The sequence below is a fragment of the Pseudopipra pipra genome, chromosome 27 (genome assembly GCF_036250125.1).
Source record: "Pseudopipra pipra isolate bDixPip1 chromosome 27, bDixPip1.hap1, whole genome shotgun sequence".
NCBI lineage: Eukaryota > Metazoa > Chordata > Aves > Passeriformes > Pipridae > Pseudopipra > Pseudopipra pipra.
The window spans coordinates 4,347,219-4,369,020 of NC_087575.1; the positions used below are offsets into that span (position 1 = coordinate 4,347,219).

The window sequence follows — 21,802 nt, forward strand, 5'->3', positions numbered from 1 at the left end:
TCACACCCTGGCCATACTCTAAAATGTTCCCTTCAATCCAAAATAAGGCAGGGGGGGAAAAAAAAAATCAGGAAGCAAGACTGCTGGCTGGATAAAAGCACACCAGTGGAAGGGATCTGTGTGGGAAAACAGCACCTTACTGCTCTCACACTGCTCTGAGAAGGGTTTGCTGCTGCTCCTTTGGAAGGACACACAAACAACAACAAAAAAATAATCCCAGGAGAAAGCAAGGCAACCCCCCACCCCCTCCTCTCAGGGATCAGGAATAAAATAACTCCCTCTGGGTGACTATTTGATAAGTTTTAGTAACACTGCAAGGAAAAGTTCCCAAACACTTGGCCTAAGAGGGAAAGGGAGGCACAGTTTTAGAAAAAGATGCTTATGCTTTTTTTTTTTCCCCCCTCTTTTTTTTTTTTTTGTTACAAAAATAGACCAGAGAGTCTCGTTAAGCAATTAATAAAACCTTGGCTGCCTCGGTAGAAAATTATAAAAGTCAAAAAGACAGAACAGGAGCTGGAGACAGGTCTCCATCTCCCCAGCTACTGGGGCAGGTGGAGGAGAACCGGGCGGGCTGGGGGGAAATCACGCACGAGCAGGGCGAAAAAATGGGATTTTGGGGTAATTTTGGGGTAATTTTGGGGGGAAAGGGGGATCCACCTGTGCCCTGGCCGAGGGGGGACCCCCCTGAGCTGCCACAACCACCCCCACCCACCTTCCCAGAGATGACAAAGCAGGGACAGACAAGGAGAGCTCTGGGTACGTGGTGTATTTACGCGGTGCCGGGAGCAGGCGCAGCCCTCGTTCCGACGGGCACTCGGAGCAGCAATTCCAGTTCCTCACCATCTGCAGGACACTTTGTAACCCCAAGTGGAGCTGGGGAGTTACACTTCATGCCAAAAACTTAATTTTAATTCCATGAAAAAAAAAACAAACAACCAAGAAACAAAAAAACTACAGGTTCTTAACCTCTTTGGGAGCTTCGGTCGCTTTTTTAGGTGAGTTGTTTTTTTTTTTGGTGTGTTTTTCTGTTTTTTGTTGTGTTGTTTTTTTTTTCTTCCCTTAAGTGTCTGTAGCAGTTTGAGCAGGGAAGGAAAAAAAAAAATCCACAACAAAAAAAAACCAGTGTCAAACCCAAATAAGCAGATTAATTTCGTTTTATCTGTTGGTTACATTCTCAGAGGCTTTAAAAAAAAAAACAAAACAAAAAAAAACAAAACAACAAAAAAAAAAACAACCCAAAACTCGGGAGGAGCGTGCTGGACGTGGACACCACAAGATTCAGCATCTTAAGTCATCCCCAAAAAGTTCTTTGACCACGAGGAATAATTAATGCTCGTCTCTGAAAGGGATTTTTGGGTGTATAAAAGGGAAAAAAAAAAAACAAAAACAAAAAAAAGGAACGTCCAGGTGACTGGATTTTTTTTTTTTTGTTGTTTTGCCCTACCCAGTCCAGGGGGGAGGAGGAGGAGGGGGATGGTGGCAGCTAAAACTGCTGCTGGTCATACTCTGCTATGAGTTTTTTGATGTGAGCCAGTTTGTTGTGGAGGTATTCGCAGCGGTTCTTCTCTTGGCTGTAGTTGGGGTTAGTCTGGAAAAGAGAAAGGAAAAGGCAGAGGTGGGAGGTGATTCTTCACGAAGCCCAGGGGGGGTCAAAACAACCACAGAGAAACGTAGGGAATTGTGGAAGGGTTTGGGTTGGAGGGGCCTTAAAGGCCATCCAGGGACACCTCCCACTATCCCAGGGTGCTCCAACCTGGCCTTGGGCACTTCCAGGGATGGGGCAGCCACAGCTGCTCTGGGAATTCCATCCCAGCCCCTCCCACCCTCACAGGAAGGAATTCCTTCCCAATATCCCATCTCACCCTGCCCTCTGGCAGTGGGAAGCCCTTCCCTGTGTCCTGTCCCTCCATCCCTGGTCCCACGTCCCTCTCCTGTTCTCCTGGAGCCCCTTTTTAGGCCCTGGAAGGGGTTTAAGGTCTCCCTGGAGCCTTCCCTTCTCCAACCTGGCCTTGGACACTTCCAGGGATGGGGCAGCCACAGCTTCTCTGCCCAACCTGGGCCTGGGCCTCTCCACCCTCCCAGGGAAGAATTCCTTCCCAACATCCCATCTAAAAACTTCCTTTCTTTCAGCTTGAAGCCACTGACATGACCAAGGAATGAAGCCCCATCTAAAAACCTCCTTTCTTTCAGTTTGAAGCCACTGACATGACCAAGGAATGAAGCTTTTTTTCGGATACTCAACTTAAAATGGACCTACTCCTGTATTCCTCAACACCCTGATCGAACAAAACAAGGAATAAAATCCCTCTTCAGCATTATCCAGCTCCAGGAGCCTCATCCCAGGGAATGAGCTCACCTGAGTGAGGCTCAGCCTAACTGGGAGCAGTTCCAACAAGCCCTCTGCCCCCACCTGGGAGCTCTGGATCAAAGCTGAACATCCAACACCCAGGGAATCTCCTCAAAAAAGCTCCTAAATCCCTCAGGACAACTGGGCTCAGGATCATATCAACAGATTTAAAAGGAAAACCCCAAACCCCTGCTGGTGTGTGGGTGGTTTTTTTTTTGCATAAACAGAGAGAAATTTAATGTTTTTCAGTGCCCCAGACATTGATCCCAGCCTGGACCTCGTGTACCAGCCCCCCCCCAAAAAAATCCTGGAGGATCCTGTTATCCCTCAGCCTGTGCATCTGAAAACACAAACTGTTCTTTCCCTGGAGAGATAAAGGCCCTGATTTCACCCAGCCATTGTGCCACGGCCACGGCTGAGCGCTCCCTGGGATCCCAGCTCCCCCCCAAACCCTTCCTGAGCTGCTTTCTGGACGGGCTGGAGCTGAACAAAGATCTGCTGGAATGCCTCAGAGCCTGGGTTTGCACTTGGCAGGGGCCCATCTCTTTCAGTCACACCAGGGGCACCACCCAAAAGCCTTTTTGTGGCCAAGCACATTCGCTTACCTTTTTAATTTTCCGATATTCCTGTAAAATTTGATCATGGATGGTCTAAAAAAAAAACAAAGGGGGGGGAGGAATAGGTTTATTATTTTCAGTTCTGCAACCTCCTGCAGCAGGAGATATTTCCTGATGGCTCAATGTACACGATTCCTCTGAATTCCAAGGGGAATCTGCTCCCTCCACGACTTCCCTGGTGGCTACAGCCAGTCTCTGATTCCATGAATATACTGGAGCTGACTCCAGAGGCACTGGGAGGATCAGGCCGCACTCCCCAGCTGTGAGAACTACCTGTGACAGGCACCTCAGTTCTGGGATAACTGACATTCCCAAAGCTCCAGCTGATCTTTCCCCCCCCCCCTCCCCCAAGATATTAAAATTTGGATCCCCGAATTTTGCAAGGAGGGAGGGGAGGGATGTCTGAGGGAGCTTCAGCACAATAGGTGCTCTGTAAAAATCTGTTTATTACCCTCAACCAGGCTTAACTTTTTCAAGCTAATGAATAGCTAAAACTCTTTAAAAATCACCCTGACAAGTCCAATAATGGTGCCTTGGGAAGATCAAAGATTCCAGAGGAGCAGATGACCCCGTGCTAACTCCCCTTCCAGCCCCGATACGCTCCCATATGTGCAAATATGAGTTTTTCTGGCTGGGATACACTAATAGCTTCCAGCAGCTTTTGGCTGAGGACGCCAATTGTCTCACTGAGGCCTTTCCTTGTCAACAAGTCCCATGATGTGGCTCCAGCCTGAAAAGGGAGCAGCACAGAGCTGGGAGAAGGGCAGCCCCCAAAGCTGTCGGCTGCGCGCACGTTCCCCACCGGCTCCGGGTGGAATTCCGGCACCGACCCGCCCAAAAAAAGGGGGTTTTCACGTATATTTAACACGTATTTAATGTGTTTTAATGTGTATCCTGCCCCTTTGTACCTTATATTCTTCAGAGCCCTGCAAAAGCTGCTTGAGCTTGGCGTCCAGCTGCGTGAAGCGCCGGGTTATCCGCTCTATCCGGGCGTGCAAGTCCCTGTACTCGTTGTACTCCGCGTTGAAGTCGTTCTTGTAGCTCTGACGCTGCTCCGAGGAGGAAATGGCCGCGTATTTTCTGCAGGAAAAGGGGGTTTGGGGGGAATGGGGTTAGGGGGAGCCCCCTCTGGTGGATTGGAAAACGAGTTGTGTGTGATTTGGAATCGTGGAATGGTTTCGGTGGGATGTTGGGAAGGAATCGTCGGCTGCAAGGGTGGGGAGGCACTGGAATGGTTTTCCCAGAGAAGCTGTGGCTGCCCCGGCCCTGGATGTGCTCCAGGTCAGCCTGGATGGTGCTTGGAGCGACCTGGGATAGGGGAAGGTGTCCCTGGATCCACTTTAAGCTTTAAGGTCTCTTCCCACCCCAACGGGATTCTGGGATTAAGGTTGGAAAAGCCCTCCAAGCTCAAACCCAACCACTCCCCCAGCACTGCCAAGCCCACCACTAACCCACGTTCCCAAGTGCCACATCCACATGTCTTAACTCCCCTGGGGATGGTGATTCCCTGTTCCAGTGCCTGACCACCTTCCAGCAAAGGAATTTTCCCTCACAGCCAACCTAAACCTCCCCTGGTGCAACTCTGAGGCTGTTTCCTCTCATCCTGATTTTGCACCACAGTAGCAACTTTGGGAGGTGTAACTGTCAGGATTATTGCCTTGACCTCCCTGTAAAACAAAAACACTGTTTTGCTCCCAAAACTTCCTATCTCTGCCAGATAAGTGTGGGATACACAGGTACACAACCAGCCTGGGAGCAGCTGTGGGTGGAGGAAGACACTCAGATAGTGCTGCTACAGCTTTTCTAACTCCTGCTGTCCTGCAGAACATGGAGTTCTGCCTCTGTGCCAGGCACTGGAACAGCAGGAATACGATGCTTCCAGTGCTGAGTCTTTAAAGGAACACAAAAAGCATTGAGCCATCGTTGCAAAACGCTCACAGGGGTGATTATGTGGCAAGAGCACGACAAGAAGCCACGGTGAGGAGCTGGACTCCGTTTCCAGCACCTTCTGGAGACACCCTAAGTTGCTCAGGGTGAGCAGATGTGCCTCTGGGGCCCTTTGGAAGTGATTCAGCTCAACAAAAAAGCCATTAAACCTGACATTTACAGCCCTCTCTGAAGGTAAAAACTCAATTTTTGGGAGGGGATGGCTGTAATTTGCCTCCCTGACTTGGCTGCAGCAGCCCCAGCTCGGTGCTTGAGCAGGTAAAAGGCAATTTAGGCCTCAAATTAAGGGGGAGATTTCACTCTTTTAACCTTTTAAGCACTTTTTAAGTGCTTTAGCCTTCAAGAACTGACTCCTTGCTGCGGGTTGGGATAAAGAAGCATCAACACAGGACAGGAGGAAAGTCCTCTACCAGCACAAAACATTCACCCTCACGATTAAAACAGCTCTTAAAATGTGCCACAGCTCCTGTAATTTAAGGATCTGACCATCAAAACAGTTGGATCCCACCAGAAGGTGAGAGCAGAGAGCTCAGAAACCTCCCACTGATGCTCTGGAGAGGGACCAAGGAGCTGTAATATCCCTTTGTAGGAGGGATCAGCACATCTGGGAAAGAAACCACCCCCCAGCCACCCAAATTCCTCTGAATGGCCCTAAAAGTGTCACCTTGAGGGGGTTGTTTGGGGCTCACACAACCCAGAAAACCACAGGAGAACCCTTTATCTCCTCCAGCCAGCTCCAGGGGATTCCTCCTCCATCCCTTCCCTGCCAGTGATCCCAGCTCTGATGGAATCAAACCCCAGGCTGTGACAGGCACAGGGAACATCCCCCCCAGCTACACTTCCTCCCCATCCCAAAGCTTTGCCTGGAACAGGTTTTGGGGTTTATGCAGATCCTGGGCTTTGTGCACGGGGTTGGTTTTTTTTTTTGGAGTGAGCTGTTTCATGAACCTCGAGGGGATCTCATTAAAGAGTCAAACAACTCACATCCCAACCCAGGGGTTAGAACCTCCCCTTAAAGAATATTTCACTGCTTTATGCTGATGATCTTGGCTCTGGAGAGGGGAAGAATTAGCAAACCTCCCCAAATCCTTCCTCGCCTTGTCTTCCACAACATTAAAGCAGATTATTTCCTCTCCGAGTTTCCAACTGTAACATGGAGATGTTTAATCCTTTCCAACCCCTCCAAGGTATAAAATGTTTCCTGAACTACTTGAACAATCAGTTTATAGGAGATAAACCTGAACACTCCACTCCAGGGAGGTAAAAAACTGATTTGATGCCAAGTTAAGTCTCAGGAACTCTGCAAAGCTGGATTCACTCTTTTTTTTTTTTTTAACCCACCTTACAAAGTTCTATCAAATAACATAAAAATCCAACAAAAATCCCCAGTGCACTGTGATTTTTTTAGCTTGAAACACGATCCCAAAGTGACGAAGCAACCCATAAAAAATACTTACAATAAATAATCTGGCATTTCTGAAGTTGATGTTGGTACACTAGAATTATTGCATGTTCCATTTAAACCTGAAAAAATAAAGGCTTGTTTATAGATGTTCTGAAAACTTCAAAGCTCTCTTTGCAATTCAACTTCAAAACCTCATGAACTGGTCTGCCACATCCAGTTTATGGAATTCTAAAGGATTTCTGTTTTGCTTGGAAGAGACAGAGACAGAAGAGCCACAACAAGGTGGTTGAGAGTTCAAGGCTTCTCTACTATTTGTCTGTCAGCAAAACAACCCCAACATCAGCCAGCCCGAAAAAAAATCTGAATTTAATTGGTGTATAAACATTGCCTGGAGTGGGATAACACTGATAGCACCACTGGGAATGGGAAAAACACGTTCTGAGCCCAGAGAACAGAGCTGAGCAAGGTGAATGTTCTTTTCTCTCACTTCTACACTTCAGAGATTCCCCAGAGGAATATTCCAGGTGCAGATTCCTGATGTTGGCAAATCCAGAGCCCTACAGGGCATCACACAGAGGTTTACAGGGAATGCAGCTCTCTCCTCACACAAATCCAGGTGCTCCCTGCTCCAGGAGGTGGGTTCAGCATCGATAAGGGCTCAGCTGAGGATGTTCAGGAGTTTCAGGGAGGGGAGCAAAGATTTCAGGAGGAACAGGATTGGGAGGGAGCCTAAACCAGACCCATCCTCAGTGTAAGCCAAGCACTGCAGGGTAAATTTGGAGGGAGAAAGCAAGTGGATCCGGGTTTGAGAAGGGATATTTCTCACAAATTGTGTGTCATGCTCCCAAGTCCTCATCAGAGTCAGCAACAACCCAATCAGATCTTTTTAAAAACTGGTTTTCCCCCCCCTGAATTTCTACAGAAAGGCTTTCCTGGGCAGAACTAGAGAATGGCACCAACCCAGGGTTTATAAAACCACCCCAGTCTCAAATTCCCACTGCAGATAAATCCTGGTTTTCCCTCCTTCCCTGCCCACAGTGAGGAAGAGGCAGGATGTGGGCTAAGGAAAGGAGGAGAAAGGGAGACAAGGAGGTTTGTTCTGCCTGTGAGTGCCACCTACTGACGCTGAGAGGACCCCAGAGGTCCCTCTGCAAGAAACTTCCCAGGAGAAACTTCCACTCCTAGTGGAGGGTGTCCCTGCCCACGGCAGGGGTTGGGATGAGATGAGCTTTGAGGTCCCTCCCAACCCAAATTTTCCATGATTCCATCCAACATTTCCCTTCAGCCCCAGGGGGGAATTGGGGAAGGAGCAGGACGAGGCACAAAGGCACAGAAGGAAAAGCTCCAGTGCTGGATGTCCAGGATCCAAGCAGGGCTGACCACATCCTGTTTGTGACTGCTCCCAATCCAGCTCGGATTCGTTCCCTCCCAAGCAGCAGCAGGAACAAAACCCAACTAATTAACAGACACCCAGTCATTAAGCTGTGAGGCCAAGCAGAGAAGGTGGTGAAGGCTCAGCAACTTCAGAATTCGGGGTATTTATAAGAAACAGGGACAAAAAAAATGAAGAGAGGAAAACTTGTGTGTGCCCATCCAGAACCACCCCAGAGGTACCCGGGGAGGAAAACCCACATGGGAGAAAGCCAACACTCCCAGAGAAAAACTGGGATTGACACCAGAGAAGGTTAAAGTAGAAGAATTATCTAAAAAGCTGATCCTGCAGTGCAACACAACCATAAGACCCATGGACTGTCCTTAAAATCACTGCTGAGCCACCAAAATGCTTCTGTAGGTGCTGCAAACACTGTGGGGAAGGTGAGAGCTGACACCAGCTCAGCCCCTGGGCCCTGGGAATGGCTCCCTTTCCAGGAATCCAGCAAATTAAGTTTCCATTTCCAAGATACTGTCCTTTTTCTGAGCCAAAACTGAATGATTTTCATGCCCCAGGCACGAAGGGGAACATGGAAAGCAGGAGCAGGGCAAAGGAAAACGAGATGGATTCAAAAAGAAATTTAAAAGATACTCCCAGAGGCTGCAGGGGAAGTCCCAGCGCTCTGGGGAGCTGGGACAAACAGCAGAAAACATGGAAGCAGCAGGAAAGGCAATGGATGGGATTGGCCAAGAGATATTCTCTGCTCTGGCTTCTAAGAGTTCACAGAACTGACTTTGAAACAGTGGTTTAGGGAAAATGTTTTCTGTACGAGATTCATTCTTGTGTCAGTCCTTGAATAAATAAATTCAGAGTCCTAGCGGGATACAAGGAAGCTCTTCCAGGCTGGAAGAGCTGGTTGGATACTGCTTGGACAGCATTTATCACCAGATTTATCTATCACTTCATTTGTAGCCAATATTAAAAGGTTTTGTGAGTAACTTTTCATTAAAAAAACCCCAAACAAAGCCACCACAACCCCCATGAGGAGCTGCTCTTCCCAGGTCTGGCTCCCTGCCTTTCATCCCCACGGATTATCCCAGCTTTTAATTGAACCAGGAGAGAAACATGACACACTCTGAGGCAGCTCCAAAACAGCACAAAAGGTTAAACAGGAAAAACCTGCTGTCCTCTCTCTGGGGAGGAAGCACCTTTGGTGATTTGGAGGTAGGACAGCGCCGGCATCTCGTCCCCCGCGGTGTCTGGGAGCGGACAGGACGTGCTCCCTCCGTCCTCAAAGGATCCAGAGCGGGATCACACCCCAGCCAACACCAAAATTACCTCTCGGCCCGTCCTTACCTGTGACCTGTTCCTGGGGAACACTACCTAAGTCAGCGTTTTTTATTACTTCACAGTTCTGCTTCTCCTCTTTGCACTTCTCCTCGCCCTTCTTCTCCTTCCTCTCCTTCTCCTTGTCTTTGTGCTTTTTGGATTTTTTCTTGGATTTGACGTAGGAGCCGCAGTTGTGTTTGCTGGTCTGGGGACAGTCTGTGGGCGGGGGGTGGCTCAGCCTGTCCGTGGCCTCGCTGCTCTCACAGTCTCTGCCGTTGTGAGCCAGGTCGTTGCTCACATCCGAGAGGGGGTCGTGGGGCCGGGGCAGCTCCAGCACGGGCAGGTTGGAGCTGGAGGAGCTTCCCGACTCCGGGGGGAGCGCCGGCGGCAGGGCGGGGGGGGGGTTGGGGGTGTCCTTCCCGTTGGAGGAGCTCAGCTTCCCGTTGAAGGTGGGTTGGGTTCTGTGAGCCAAATGCGAGATCCTGGGCTTTTTGTTGGCCAGGGGGTCGATGAACTCCAGAGGCTGGGATCGTTTCTGAGGAGGGAAACGGGGAAAAAAAAAACCTAGGGTCACCACTAGGTGGTGGTGCAAGACAGGGAAGAAGGGAGTGTATTCCCGGGGAAAAGCAGCTGATCCATCCCAAGCTGCTTCCTGACAGCCTTCCGGGAGACTACAGCTTGGTGGAGAGCTTAGAGGATCCCACCATCCCGTCAGGAATCACTGATCTCCCACTCTATCCACACACAGGCTGCTCTCACTGCAGCCTGTTTCAAATCCAGCCCTTTGGAATCCAAACCCCTGTCCCAGCCAATTAGCAGAGACTGGAAACATCCCTGGAAGTGTCCAAGGCCAGGTTGGACAGGGCTTGGAGCAACCTGGGCTAGTGGAAGGTGTCCCTGCCCACGGCAGGGGGTGGCACTGGAGGGGCTTTAAGGTCCCTTCCAACCCAAACCAGCCCAGGATTCCATGATAAAAACACCTGTCCTGGTCATGGCACAACATCCAGAGCACCCCAAATCCCCTGCAAAGGAAAAAAAAACGTGCTCAGACCTGCGGGGCAGGGAAGGGGATTCACCAGTTCTGCATTTTCTTCCCTCCCAGCTCTGTGCTCACCAGCTTCACCCCTGCAACCCACTCCTTCCTCTTCTCGAGAGCATTGCCCGGAAGAGCTGAGGAAGTGCCAACTGCTCAGTTCTCAGAAGTTCAGGCAAGAAAGGGGACGTTTACAGCACTTCAAAAGCCACGTCACAGGGGCCAACGTGACCCCAGTGATCCTTTTTTTTTTTTTTTTGAACAAGTGCAGAGAGGGAAGCTGTTCCCGGCCGTGCCCCTCAGCAGGACGGTCACAGGCAGCCTCTGGAGCAGCTCCACGTGCCCACACCTCCCTGGAGGCAGTTCTCCAGCCTGGAAAAGCTGCTCCATGGAAGAACCCATCCATCAGGCAGCAGAACCCAGAGCCAGACCCACGGCTGTCGGGCTCAGCCCAGCCTGTGCCAGCCAAAATCACCCCGGCCAGCCCTCTGTGTGTGCCCACCTGGCAGCTCCAGGGCTGCAGGAACTCTGAGCAGGGATTATTTAGTGCCCAGAGGAAAACAGGCGATAGTTTTGGGTATTTCTTTTGGATAATTCACTATTTTCTTTCTGTCTCAGGCAGGGCTGTGACGTGTTTGCAAATGGAAACGTTGCTCCATCGCAGAGGCGACGGCTCGAGGAGCCCCTAATTCCCTCCTTTCCCTCCCTGGTTGTTATTCCTCTTTGCTAACTCAGGGGTCTGCAGGGCTCTGCTCCACGCCAGGGATCCTTCCCACCTGTCCAGGGGATTAGGAAGAGGAGCTGCTGGTTCTGCCACTGAGCTCCAGGGGCAAGGCCAGCACGTCCAACCGGCTTTGCAACATCCCCTCCCAGAACACAGTGTCCATCTCGCAGAGGAGGGGCCACCTCTGGCTGCAGCTCTCAGAACAGATCACTAAAAAACCACCAAACTGCCCTATTTTACCACCCTTTCTCTCAACAGACACCAGCTTCACCTCCCTGGTTATGAGGTGGATGTGCATCCCATCCCTGCTCAGCCAGGCTTCCTTAGAATTACCAGACCAATCCTTATTTTTTTTAACATCCTCACTCCACAGCTGAGCTTTCCCAAAATGTTCTGCATTCCTGACTACCAAATCCCAGTCCTCTGCTGGCACTGCACCCATTAGCAGCCACCCCTTTCTAAACAGAAACTACAGCTAGAGAGCATTAAAAAAAGTGACAGCTCACAGTGCTGTGGTTTGGTGTCTGACACAACAGAATCACTACTGGAAACATTTCAATCCCCCATCTGGTTGCCCCTGTTTCACCAGCCTTTTCTAAATCCAAACCAATCAACCACCTTTTCTAAATCCAAACCAATCAACCACCCCAAAGTTTCAAACTCCAGAGACCCACACCATCCCCTACAGGCCTCTGAGTCTTCCAAAACAGGGCCAGCCAGAAGCAAGATTGATTTTTCAACCTTATTTTTTTTCCAGAATCAGTTAAAAAACACACAAGCCCAGCCTGTTAACAGCACTGTGTGTTTCCAAGCTAACTTGAAGGTGATCTTTATTCCCCAGGAACATGCCCACAGCAGAGCAGGAGAGGATTTGGAATTAGCTACCTGGCAAACGAGTTACACAGTCCTTGTTCTCAATAGAGAATTGCCTCCCTCTTACTGCCAGAAAGCACATAATTTCTTTACCTGCTAATATTCTTTGCCACTAATCCTCAGTGCGTCTGTCCAGACAAGTAGGAATTACACATTCCACTGGCAGGAGAAGAATAAATACTCAACTTGTCTGGGCTGACCCACAAGTGGAGAGAGAAGGGAAGGAGACATTTCACAATGTGAGAAACGCCTGTGCTGAGAGGATCCTGGGAAAAGTGGGGACAGACTCTGCCTGACACACACACACACCAAGCACAGCTCCTTTCTTCTTCTCATGGAAAAAACAGGCAAAATGTTCTTTTCACAGCTCCCATCCCAGAGCAGCCCAACCTGCCCCTCCTGGATCTGTCAGGGCCATTAGGCCGCAGAAGGTCAAGGGTTTTAATAACTCTGGAGTGTGTTTGGGAGCTGCTTATTAAAGGCTTCGTTCCACTCAATTATTAGTAACGAGGAAAACACGAGCTCGCCCTCCCAGGAACTCCAGGAGGGATGTGGGCACTGGGGAAAAGAATTCAGCCCTAAAAACTGAATCTGAGACAGGCTGGGAGGGATTCTCCCCACACAGCCAGAGGAGAAACAGATGCCGAGGGAACCCAGGATCAGACTGGAACTTAATAAAACAGAAATAAAACCCCAACGACCTCCTGACCCCCCAGCAGGTGATTATGGGGTGCAGACAGGCAACAGCTCTGCCTGGACACACCTCCAGCAGGCAAATCCATCAGGAGGAGGAGATGGATGCCAGGGATCACTTTGGGATCACCCACCTGAGGGGGAGAGCTGGAGTTCACGGTGTCCTTTGGAGGGCTCAGGGAAGGTGCTTCTCCTTGAAAACCGCTGCTGTTCTGGGGCTGGCAGAGCTTCCTGGAAAACAGGAGGTTGGGGATGGTCAGATCCTGGGCCTTGGCAAGGCAGGAGGGGGCATTTCCCATCTTCCCATGGAGCAAAGAGCCTTTTTTGGGGCTGGGGATGAGATGCCACGGAAGCAGCTCGTTCAGGTACTGCCAGCTTTGATCTCTGACAAAACCCAGGGAGGAGAAAACTACTACAGGAAAACATCAGTGACAAGTGGTAATTCCTTATCTCCTTCCTGCTTTCCCATTCTGTTTGATGATTCTCTGGGAATGGAGGGACCAGCACTGCCAGGGAGGGAGGAGGCAAGGCTGAGCTCTCAGACACAGGAGAGGATTCCCTGCTGAGGATGGAACTGATTTTCCAACATTTTTTACCTCTTTCCTCTTGGACTTGTGATGTAAGAATTGCAACAAATTTAATGACGGCCTCAGAAACACGATCCATGTGGAGATGAGTAAAACTGGCATTGAATTTTGAAGTGTAAAGGATATAATAGATTGTTCTTCTGACTGAAATACAGCTCAGTAAGACACTAATTGAACAAATTTCTGCTGAGTTTTTGCTTTACCCAGTTAAAACTGACTTCAGCAGACAACTCAGAAAGCAAAGCTCACTGAAGAGGGGCTGAAACTCAAGGTCAGATGTTAAGGAATAAGTTCTCCCACTCATCAGCATCATTAAAACAACATTTTATGGGAACAGCAGTCCTTTCAGCAGCGAGCCCCTCTGGGTCCAGGAAAAACAGGATTATAACAGGAACTGCTGAGGTATTATTGGTCCACTAGGATTTACATTTAGGGCTTCACAATAACACTTTTAAGTTGCATCATGCAAAACAAAGCTTCTCTGGGCTGTATCTGTGGCGTTTGACAAATAATAGAAACCTCTCATAGCAAAAAAAAAATTACAACTATTATCATTTAAGTGCCTTAATTCCCCTTCAGGCCAGGTCTCTGCTCCTCCCCAGATCTTGGAGTGCTTTCCCAGCCCACCAGCTTTGCCCAGACTGTCCCTGTACTAATCACCCAGAAAAAAACCCACTACTGTTGCATCAAGTTGTAGCTGACAAACTGAAAAAAAAAAGAAAAAAAAAAAGGAAGAATTCGGGGTTAAAGGTCTTTAATAAAGTAGCTCTGCAGTCAGTTTGTCACCAGCTGTGGAGCCCAAATAACCCAGGTCTAAATTCTTCCACGAGAAAACTACAGTCAGCATTAAAGCCCATATTTTTTAAACATTAGGAAGATTATTTCAGAGATAACGCCCATGACTTAACAAGATTTTGCTTTTAACCTGAGCTTGAACCTTGGGCTGTGTTGCAGCAATATTTAGACATCATTTAGTCACAGCCAGCTCGGCTTTGTTTAATTTTATTTAGAACAAACTCAGCAGCTCAAGGAAAGTGCTTGGGGATTGTGAAAATGGGAAAGGGACGGTGACATTGCACCAACACCCCGGGGAAAGTGGCTTTTTTGGGGGCTGGGTCATCAGCCAGAGCAACCTGGTCATGTCTCCTAATTGTTAAGTGTGGATTTAAGAAGGGAACGAAAGACAAATGGGTTCAGTTCAGGATCTTTGTAACAGCTGAAGGTTCCATGGAATCCTGGAATGGCTTGGGTTGGAAGGACCTTAAGGCCCATCCAGTGGGAAAAGAACCATCCAGTGGGAAAAGAACCATCCAGTGGGAAAAGAACCACCCAGTGCCACCCCCTGCCATGGGCAGGGACACCTCCCATCACCCCAGGTCACTCAGGGGCCCGTTTTACACCCGCAGGAGGAGGGAAAACACAAAAACAGGAGGAAGAACGCGACGAGCAGGGTTAGTTACAGCTCCAACATTTGCAGATGTTCCAATTATTGCAGCTGCTGAACCGTCCAGTGGCCACTGGCCCTGAAAACCAGGAGGACACGGAACAATTGGTTGGCTCCAGGCAACGCCGGCGACGTAAATCCAACGTCTGCCGCTGCCTGTGCCCTTTTCGTGGCTGTTTTTCTCCTGCCTTCAAGCCCTACATGTTTTTTTTCCATTTTGGAGCTTCATTACCTGCATGGGCCGAGCGGGGCTTTGTTTGTACAGTTGAATACATCCTTTCCAAGGTCTATTTTTAGACCTCCTCCTAACTGAGCACCACGATTCAAGAAAAAAAAAAAAAGCAGCAAACGTTGCTTTCTACGGGGAGAAATTCGCTGGGTTTTTGGAAAGCCATAAAGATTGCATGGCAGTTATGGCTCTCCTTTTAATTATAATTTAACATCAAGGCCACTTAAAGGAGTTTGATTTTACTTCAGCACACCAAAAGCACTCAGAGTGCAACTTTCTGTTGTTGGTTTAGCAAAGTCTCATCTCCAAGTCCGTTGTGCTTTTAAATCATGGGAGCTGCTCAAACAGAGCACACTCTGCTTCATCTCAACCAAAAGTGCAATAAAATAAGGCACAAGTAAAAGCTCTGTCTGCATTACAAAGGCACTGAAAACCCAGAGAGGGAAATATAAACACTCAGAGAAGAATTCTCCTGGAGAAACCCGGGAGATTTGGGCTCTTTCCCTGCTGCCCTTCCAAGCTTGGAGGCTTCACTTAAGGAAAAATATCTGTAGAGGAAAAATATCTTTAGCAACCAAGGATCAAGTGAGTGTGTTAAGGGCTGTTTTCAGGGAGGAACAGGGGAACAGGTATCCCTTGGACACAGAGGATCAGCAGCAGAACACCCAGAACGTGTTTTAGGGGATTTATCCCTATGGAACTGCCTCTGCTTTTCCATGCATCCCTTCTTCCAGTCAGATCTGAACCCCAGGGATGTGGCTGCCTGGTGACATCTTCTCCTTGCCTTTAAAACACGGGCAGACACGTGCAAGGAGATGTGGGCAAAGGGAAGGAGACTTTCAGTGGAGAGTTGAGCTGGACACGTTTAATCCACTGGAACTTCCCTCTGCCAGCTCTGCTCCCTATCCAGGTTTTCCTCAAGCTTTCAGCAGAGTGGTGTAAAGGCAACCCAGGACCACCTGAAGAGTGGATCCACTTGGATATTCAAGTTTGGTCAACTCCTCCATCTGCCTGATGTTAAAACGAGTCAAACACTCAACTTTCAGCCCTCGGTTACCCTGATTTCCAAGCTCCGGGTGAAATTAGGGAGAACATGGGATAATTACCTAACCAGGATCCTCTTCAGCAACTGCTGATCTCCTTCTGAGTAGCCAGGCCAGTCCTTCTGCACTTCTTTGTACACACAATCCTTCAGTGTGAAAGTGCTGTCCTTGGCACTCAAATTTGCCACCTGAAATGGAAGCAATCCGTAAAAACATCATTAGGGTTTAATTTTCTCACTTATTTTAACAAACAAGAGCTAAGACAAAGGCAAATTCTGAGCAGACTTAGCAGTTAGCAGTGTCAGAGAACAAGGACTTCAATATTTCACTTCCTAATCATTAAGATTATTTAATCAAACTGTGCCTTTCCTTCTGCCTTGTCACTGCAATAATTCATAGCGAGTTCCTAAAGCACATCCAGTTTAGTGGGGAAATAAGTCATATCTAAAAAGATTATTCAGCTTGGGTAGCCTGGACCAGCACAACAGCAGTTTATGGGAACACCTGGAAATAAAGCCTAATGGGAACAGGCAGTTCTCTTATCACACCTGTGCCACAGCCAAAACAGGGCAGTTCATGGCTGAGAGAGGAACTCTCGTGGCAATAATTTAGTTAACAATTGCCAGGAGATATTTCCTCACTGAATGAGCCAGGAAAAGAGGTGACAGAGAGCTGCTTTCTCGGGGAGCAGAGAGGAGAATGCAGATCCACTGGATTGCACAGAGAACTCTTCCAAGGGTACTTCAGGGCAAGAGCAGAACCTGTGATTTGCAGCCCGGGCACCGCGGGGAGCTCAGCACGCGCTGCCTGACATTTTATCCAGTTCCACCCCGTGGAGTTTCCCCCACAAAACCCTGCCTGGGTAGGAAACACTGCTGGAACAGGCAGGGTTAGGATTAGGATGGAAACAACTGGTTCAGAGTTATCCCACTCGGATCAGTCTTTCCACAGCTCGACTGAAAATTCAGCTTCTCGCTGCTGCTGGTTCCACATCTGAAAAATCCAGTGTTGGAACAAGGCAAAGAGCCCAAATCAGGCTGTCACTGACAGTGAACCTCTCTCAGGTGATTCACCTGAGAGTCATGGAATGGTTTGGGTGGGAAAGGAACTTAAAGCTCATCTCATTCCATGGGCAGGGACACCTTCCACTAGCCCAGGTTGCTCCAACCTGGCCTTGGACACTCCCAGGGATGGGGTAGCCCCAGCTTCTCTGGGAAAACCTGTGCTTGCAGAGCACTGCAAGTTTAAGAAGAAAATAAAGCCTTAAATGTGTGTTTGAGGAGGGACACAGAGGCCCAGGTGCCAAAAGCTCTGCCACAGCCAGGCTGATCCACTGGCCAAGCCAGCAGCTGCATCCCAAAATTCCCTGCCTGAGCCCCTGAGCTTGAGGGACTGTTACACCCCTGAAACTGGGAGATGTTTTTACTCAGTCCATGGAGTCCCTGTGCATCTGCTCTGGGATTACTGTTCTCCAGGGCTCCCTCTGTTCAGGAGATGGCTGTGCTTAGGGATTCCTATTATCCACACAGCAGTAAAATGCCTCAAAAACAAGAGGAGGAGTGGAAAGTCTCGAATGAACTGAAGATGCTGCTGATTCCTCTGCTTTTGCTTCAGGGAGGCTACGACCAAAAGTGAAAAAAATATTAAAAATCTAGGCAGTTCAAAGCAAAAAAAAAGCTGCACAAGTAACACAGCAAACTCTCCTGATAAGAGAAAAATAGAAAGCCCAGTTATCAGTTTACACGACCAACACTTTGTTTTTCCTTTCAAGTTCCTGTCAGCTTTCCAAAATCCTGAGCCAAAATACAAGAAGAATTTGAGCCGTGTTCTTACACCGAGGTGTCCCTGTAAACACACCCCAGAGACAAAAGCAAAGCCAGGGTTCCTTTTCCAAGAAGTTCTCCCAGAATTTCTCCTGCTTCTCCTGCCTGTTTCTGGAGCCCGGGAAGAACCAACTCAGGGATTTTTCCTTCTCTCCACGGAGCCTGAGAGCTGCTGCTACCTCCTTGTTTTGCTCTTGTGTGGGACTCTGGAAGCTCCACCCCGGCCCTCCCAAAAATAGAAACCTTGCAAAACGAGGCAAAAAGGCCGTCAGGAACACGGAGTCCTGCGAGAGATGCAAGAGGCCCAACGAAACCCACACCTCGACGGATTTAGACGTGTGGAGCTTTTAACACAGCCTGTAATTTTTAGCTTATCTTGTGTCTGCTGGTGGATGGGAGGGGAGCCCTGGGAGGGCTGAGAGGGATTAACTTTTATGAGCCACACACAGGTTTCCAGCCAAATCAGCATTTAGGCCGATCCGGGGCCGCACGCGCCGCTTCCCCGCCGGGGCTCCGGGGGAGCATCAGGTCCAGAGGGATCCTCAGGAAGAGAGTTTCTAGTCTGAAAACCTATTTATAGCAACTCAAAAAGGTGCTCCAAAAGAATCCCAGCGCTGCTAGAGAAAAAAAAAAAATTAAGGGGTTCCAGGATTAAACGTCTTAAAGGAAGGAGCGAGTTGTGCCAGCTGGAAACTGCCCGGGTTTAATGGGACCTGCCCTGTGCCCTGGAGGCAAAGTGAGTCCTGTCTCAGGGTTTTTTCAGCTCTGGAAAGGAGTAGAATGAAAAAAAAAAACCAAACAAACATCAGAATATTTTCCAGGATATATTCCAATACAGAAGAGGGCAGCTGCAGCACTTAAATAAATAGCCATGATGTGTTTAAGAAAGCAATAAAGGGATTTACTGCAAGGCCTAAAATGGCACCTTCAACGTGACTCCCAAGTGTTAGGAACTGATTCAGCTTGGAGACAGCTTTCACACTTGACATACAAATAATGTGCTTGGCAAGAAGCTGCATGATCTTCACACCTAACCAGTGGCACTTCCAAGCAGGAAAGGCTCAGAGCAATACAAAAAAAAAAACAAAAAGAGAGGGGACATCTTTTCCTTCACATAGAAAAAACCCATGTACCAACACACAGAGTTGCTCCTTTAGGTCCACGAGGATAAAAATACAGACATTGACAGGTTATAACAAATCAAGGAAGTTGTAGATCCTCTGTCAGACCAAGCAGAAGTGTTCCTCTGACAGGACTGATCTGGTGAGCCAAAATCATCCAGCTTGGTTGCAAACCCCCCTGACCCTGCTATCTCTGCAACAGCACCCTGAGCTGGGAACTGTGTCACCCACGGCCTTTAGAGACACACTGAGCTGCAGTTTGGAGATAACAGGTTAAGACTGACAAGGGAGGGGTTCTGAGAAGACATTTCCCTTTACCTAAAAATCGTCGCCTCCGTCAAAAGAGTACAAACCTGTTGCAGAAGGTTATCCAGCAAATCCTTGTCCTGCTGAGAAAGTCCATCCTTCTGCAATCTGAGAATAAGTTCAGGTTTCTTATAAGGCTTTAGTGCCAGTAAGTGCACAACCCTATCTTTGAAGGGTCTCTGAGAAATGGCACTATTGCCTCTCTTTATTGCACTGGCAAGGTTGACTGGCGTTGGGCGCTTCCTGGAGGGAACAGCATCGGAAGCTCCTGGTGCAGGTTTACGCACCTGAACCTTTTTGCCTAAAATGAGATGAGAACAGTGAACTGCAGCAGCCACCTTGCAAGAGGCCAGTGGGCTGTCAACAACGTACAAAAGGAGTTCAGCAGGCCCTCTGAAAGTGCCACAAGATGACAAGGAAGGACAAAACACAACCAGCACAACCCCCTCCGCTCCGACACGGAACGAGCATCCCAGGAGTTTTATGGTTCATGACAAGCTCGTAACAAGTAAACAGCAACACCAAGCTCTGGAAACCTGAGTGTTATTGGCCACCAGCTCACATAAAGCTCCCTTTGTTTGCCAGCTTTTCGTTTATCCCAAGTGCACGTATCCCCACGGTTAATCTAACTATTTTTTTTCCCCCCCCTCCTCCCCTATGAGAAGAAAATTCTGCATTATTATGCAGAAGAGTGGAAATACGGGAGTGGAAAGACCAGAACTGGTCAACGAGCGGCTCCCCGCTGCTGAGCTCAGCAAAAACGCTCCTCCAGCAGATGTTTCTGCTTTTAGAACAATAGGAACTTTATGGGGCTGGGTCCACTTCCCTTCCCCCTCCAAACACGGCCCCATGAATGGGGCTGACACTGGGCCATCAGCCTATTCATCAGGGTGCTGTCTGTGCTCATAGAATAACCCCTTCTGCCCTGGGCTAAGAGCTGCTTCAACCCTCCAGTTGAGTTTTCAGAGAGCTGAGAACGTAAAGCTGCCTCCAAAGTGCACCTGGGCTTCCTCGGTGTGGTTCCTGGATGCCCACAGCACGATCCAAGAGTTCGTTTTTCCCATTCCCACCGACAGACAGACCCTCACAGCAGCCCCAAATCGAAGACCTGGGCTCTTCTGAACACAGAAGCAGGTGCCACAGCCAGCTTCCTGCCACCAAACCAAGCAAAATCTGGGAAGAAAAGGGGCAGGTTCCAAGGTCTGGAGGCCGTGGAGGCCCAACCAATAATCCCTTGGGCTGGAGGGAAAGTGACCTTCGCCGGGACAAACAACCCCCGGCGCTTCCTGCGAGCGTCTCTCTCGGAGGTTTATTCCAGGATGGCACTTCTCCACTGCTAGGAAGCCACGTTCCCAACTGAGTCATCTCAAGATACTGGGGATTGTCTGCACTGTTTGTTTGGCTGAGCTCGGGTTGCGTAACCCAGGCCCCATTTCCTGGCTTTTTTTTTAATCACACACCACCACGGGGTTGCTCTGAGCAAACCAACCTCCTGTCAGGGCTGAGCTAAGGTGAGAGAGGCAGGACAGCAACGATTCCTGCAGTTTAGAACATCCCCCAAAATCCAGAGGTCAACTGGGTTTTTTTTTTTGTTTCCAGCAACGGGGACGAGAGAAGATTCGTCAGCTTTCTAGAGCTCCCTGAACTGTTTGCCAGGTCACGGACAGTAAAAACACACATTGGGAGGTTTCCACTTGAGGCTGCAGCCAAAATGTGCAGTGATAGGAAAAGAAAAAAAAAACAAAACCAAACAAAACAAAACAACTGAGTTAAGCCAGAACACAAAGGATCTTAAAATATTTATGCAGGTGCATGGATATGGATGCACACACACGTTTAGTGTGGATGTTAAGCACACACATCCCCTGCAGCTTTACCTGCAGGCATCTATTTACACATGGATTTATCCAAGTGCCAGTTCACATCTGCGAGTTCTTGCCGCTCTCCAATTTCAACATTTCCTATAAATTTTTCCACATCTGAGCTGCCTGGAATGACTCCACTGCCGCTGAAGTGCTGAGCTCCGTGTTCTCATGGAAATGTGAGAGCCAGTGCTGCCCCTCCAGCCCGGCCTGCCGGGAATGGGAATCAGCTGATGGTGCTGGCACACCGGGAATGTGCGTATCCCACACCAGGACTGGCCTTTCCAGGCTCTTCCTTCTTGGACCAGTGCTCCCCTCCTCCTGTCTTCAACGCTGACATCTTATCTAGGAGCGGCCACTGCTTTTACACAGCTCCATTTCCAGGGCAGTAAAAGGTTTTAGCAAGGGGTATTTTTAAATCAAAGAAGTTCTGCTCCGGCTCCCCGGGAAGCAATTTGCTTTTGAGAAGCTTCTCCCTCACGAGCCTTAACTTCATGCACTTACTGTAATGTTCTCAAAGAGGAGCTAAACAAAATAATCTTCTAGCCTACAGGAAATCAATGCATTTCCTTCCTGATTATTATCTCGTTTCTCAGCCTTTGAGCACTCTGCCAGTGAGTCAGGGTCAGTTCTACATTTTGCAACTTCACCCTTCTCATCACAGATCCTCTGAGCAGAGACTGGCTACAGATCACATGGGCTGCAGGAAAAACAGCTGCCTCAGAAAGAAAAAAATAACCAAACTCTGCTTTCTGCTTCGTGTTTGTGCCCTGAGTTTGTGACCTGAGATTAAGCAGCCTAAAGCTGGGTCTCTGCAGGTTCCTTGTGATATTTGCCACGGTTTTACTTCCTCTCCTCAGGTTTTCCTCCTGCTGTCCTGAGATGGTCTGTCCAGGCTGCAGCACTGCTGTGGTCTCTCTGTTCATTAACACGACCCGTGGCACGTTCTGCTCTGGAGTGGGCACACACCCCAGCTGTGTGGCACGTTTTAGCTGAGCTGGCCATGGGCACAGACACTGTGATGGGTCAGCAGGGTGCTCCCAGCGT

General features: G+C 48.9%; 1 protein-coding gene across 1 annotated transcript in view; it reads right to left on the minus strand.

The window, feature by feature from the left end:
* Window positions 1-751: 751 nt before the first annotated feature.
* ELL (elongation factor for RNA polymerase II) overlaps window positions 752-21,802 on the minus strand; it is a 54,331-nt gene continuing 33,280 nt past the window's right edge. The window contains exons 5-12 of the mRNA XM_064637553.1: window positions 18,941-19,194; window positions 15,707-15,831; window positions 12,475-12,571; window positions 9,045-9,552; window positions 6,369-6,435; window positions 3,873-4,044; window positions 2,953-2,997; window positions 752-1,588 (exon numbers count right to left, since the gene is read on the minus strand). Coding sequence (XP_064493623.1) covers window positions 1,484-1,588; window positions 2,953-2,997; window positions 3,873-4,044; window positions 6,369-6,435; window positions 9,045-9,552; window positions 12,475-12,571; window positions 15,707-15,831; window positions 18,941-19,194 — 1,373 coding nt within the window. The 3' untranslated portion in view covers window positions 752-1,483. The remainder of the gene's footprint in view (window positions 1,589-2,952; window positions 2,998-3,872; window positions 4,045-6,368; window positions 6,436-9,044; window positions 9,553-12,474; window positions 12,572-15,706; window positions 15,832-18,940; window positions 19,195-21,802) is intronic.